General features: G+C 52.1%; 1 protein-coding gene across 1 annotated transcript in view; it reads right to left on the bottom strand.

Moving 5' to 3' along the window:
• The window catches only part of EEF1G (eukaryotic translation elongation factor 1 gamma), a 15,524-nt gene that overhangs the window by 4,080 nt on the left and 9,226 nt on the right, over positions 1-2,218 (bottom strand). The window contains exons 6-7 of the mRNA XM_032441667.1: positions 1,694-1,998; positions 440-612 (exon numbers count right to left, since the gene is read on the bottom strand). Coding sequence (XP_032297558.1) covers positions 440-612; positions 1,694-1,998 — 478 coding nt within the window. The remainder of the gene's footprint in view (positions 1-439; positions 613-1,693; positions 1,999-2,218) is intronic.

Consider the following 2,218-nt stretch of genomic DNA (forward strand, 5'->3'; position numbering starts at 1 on the left):
GTCTATGAGGGTCTATAGAGATCTATAGGTGCTTATAGGGTTCCATAGAGGTCTATATGGGATTTATAGGGTTCCCTATGGATCTATAGGGTTCTATAGGGTTCCATATGGATCTATATGGATCTATAGGGCTCCATCCGTACCCGAGATGAGGTTGCAGCTCATGAAGGTCTGGCTGATCTGCTCGGGGTATTTGTACTCGCTATGGGGGTCTATGGGGTCTATGGGTGTCTATAGGGTCTCATAGTGGTCTATAGGGATCTATAGGGTTCTATATGGATCTATAGGGATCTATACGTACCCGAGATGAGGTTGCAGCTCATGAAGGTCTGGCTGAGCTGCTCGGGGTATTTGTACTCGCTATGGGGGTCTATGGGGTCTATAGGGATCTATAGGGTTCCCTATGGATCTATAGGGATCTATAGGGATCTATACGTACCCGAGATGAGGTTGCAGCTCATGAAGGTCTGGCTGAGCTGCTCGGGGTATTTGTACTCGCAGAACCACAGGGACCAGCCCTGGGGGTCGAAATGTTCCCACAAATGGGGCAGCGCCACCGACTGCGTGTCCTCGTTGCTGTACTTGCGCTTGAACTCGTCCAGGATGAACGGGCTGCAATGGGGAAACAATGGGGTCAATGGACATACAATGGGGTCAGGGGAAACAATGGGGTCAGAGGAAACAATGGGGTCAGGGGATACAATGGGGTCAATGGACATACAATGGGGTCAGGGGAAACAATGGGGTCAGGGGATACAATGGGGTCAGGGGAAACAATGGGGTCAGGGGATACAATGGGGTCAGGGGAAACAATGGGGTCAGGGGATACAATGGGGTCAGGGGATACAATGGGGTCAGGGACATACAATGGGGTCAGGGGACAAACAATGGGGTCAGGGGACACACAGTGGGATCAATGGACACACAATGGGATCAGGGGGAAGTGGGGGGCTATGGGGGTCTGCACTCAAGACTATGGGGTCAATGGGGGTCTGCATTGACACTATGGGGGCTATGGGGACTCTGCACTGAGACTATGGGGTCAGTGGGCCCCATAACGTCCTCTAACATCCCATAATATCCCATAATGTCCCATAACACCACCATATCCTCATAACTTCCCATAATGTCTCATAATGTCCCATATCATCCCATATCCCCCCATATCATCCCACACCATCCCATATCACCCCATATCCCCCCATCCCACCCCATATCACCCCATTCCATCCCATCCCATCCCATCCCATCCCATATAACCCCATATAACCCCATGCCATCCCATTATCACCCCATATCACCCCATATCCCCCCATCCCACCCCATATCACCCCATATCACCCCACACCATCCCATATCACCCCATATAACCCCATATCCCCTCATTCCATCCCATTCCATCCCATAATACCCCATACCCCCCCATATCCCCCATCCCACCCCATATCACCCCATAATGTCCCATATCACCCCATTCCATCCCATAATATCCCATATCACCCCATATCTCCCCATATCCCCCCATTCCATCCCATATAACCCCATATCCCCTCATTCCATCCCATTCCATCCCATAATACCCCATACCCCCCCATATCCCCCCATCCCGCCCCATATCACCCCATTCCATCCCATATAACCCCATATCACCCCATATCCCCCCATATCCCCCATCCCGCCCCATATCCCCCACCTCTTTGGCAGGTGACTGAAGGGGTCCTTGGGCCGCGGCTCGTTGCGCAGCGCCTGCTCACACTCATCCAGCTCCTCCTCGGGGTCTCCCTTATCTTTCCCCTTATCTTTCTCCTTTTCCTTGGAATCTTTGTCCTTCTCTTTAGTCTTCTCTTTATCTTTCTCTTTTTCCTTCTTTTCCTTCTTCCCCGTCTCCTTTTTGGGCTGATTCTCCGCGAATTTCTTGGCTGTTATTTGGGGGGGGGGATGGACACCATCAGCCTCAGGACCCCAGACCCACATTGCAGCCCCATAGACCCCCATTACCCCCCCAAACCCCCATCATTCCCCCCCATATCCCCTCTATCCACCCCATATCCCCAATTACCCACCCAATGCACCCCCTATTACCACTCCAATACCCCCCTATTACCACACAATACTCCCCTATTCCCCACTCCAATATCCCCATATAACCCACCAATACCCCCCTATTACCACCCCAATCCTCCCCCTATTACCACCCCAATACCCCCCTATTCCCATC

This window comes from Coturnix japonica, unplaced genomic scaffold (genome assembly GCF_001577835.2).
Source record: "Coturnix japonica isolate 7356 unplaced genomic scaffold, Coturnix japonica 2.1 chrUnrandom477, whole genome shotgun sequence".
NCBI lineage: Eukaryota > Metazoa > Chordata > Aves > Galliformes > Phasianidae > Coturnix > Coturnix japonica.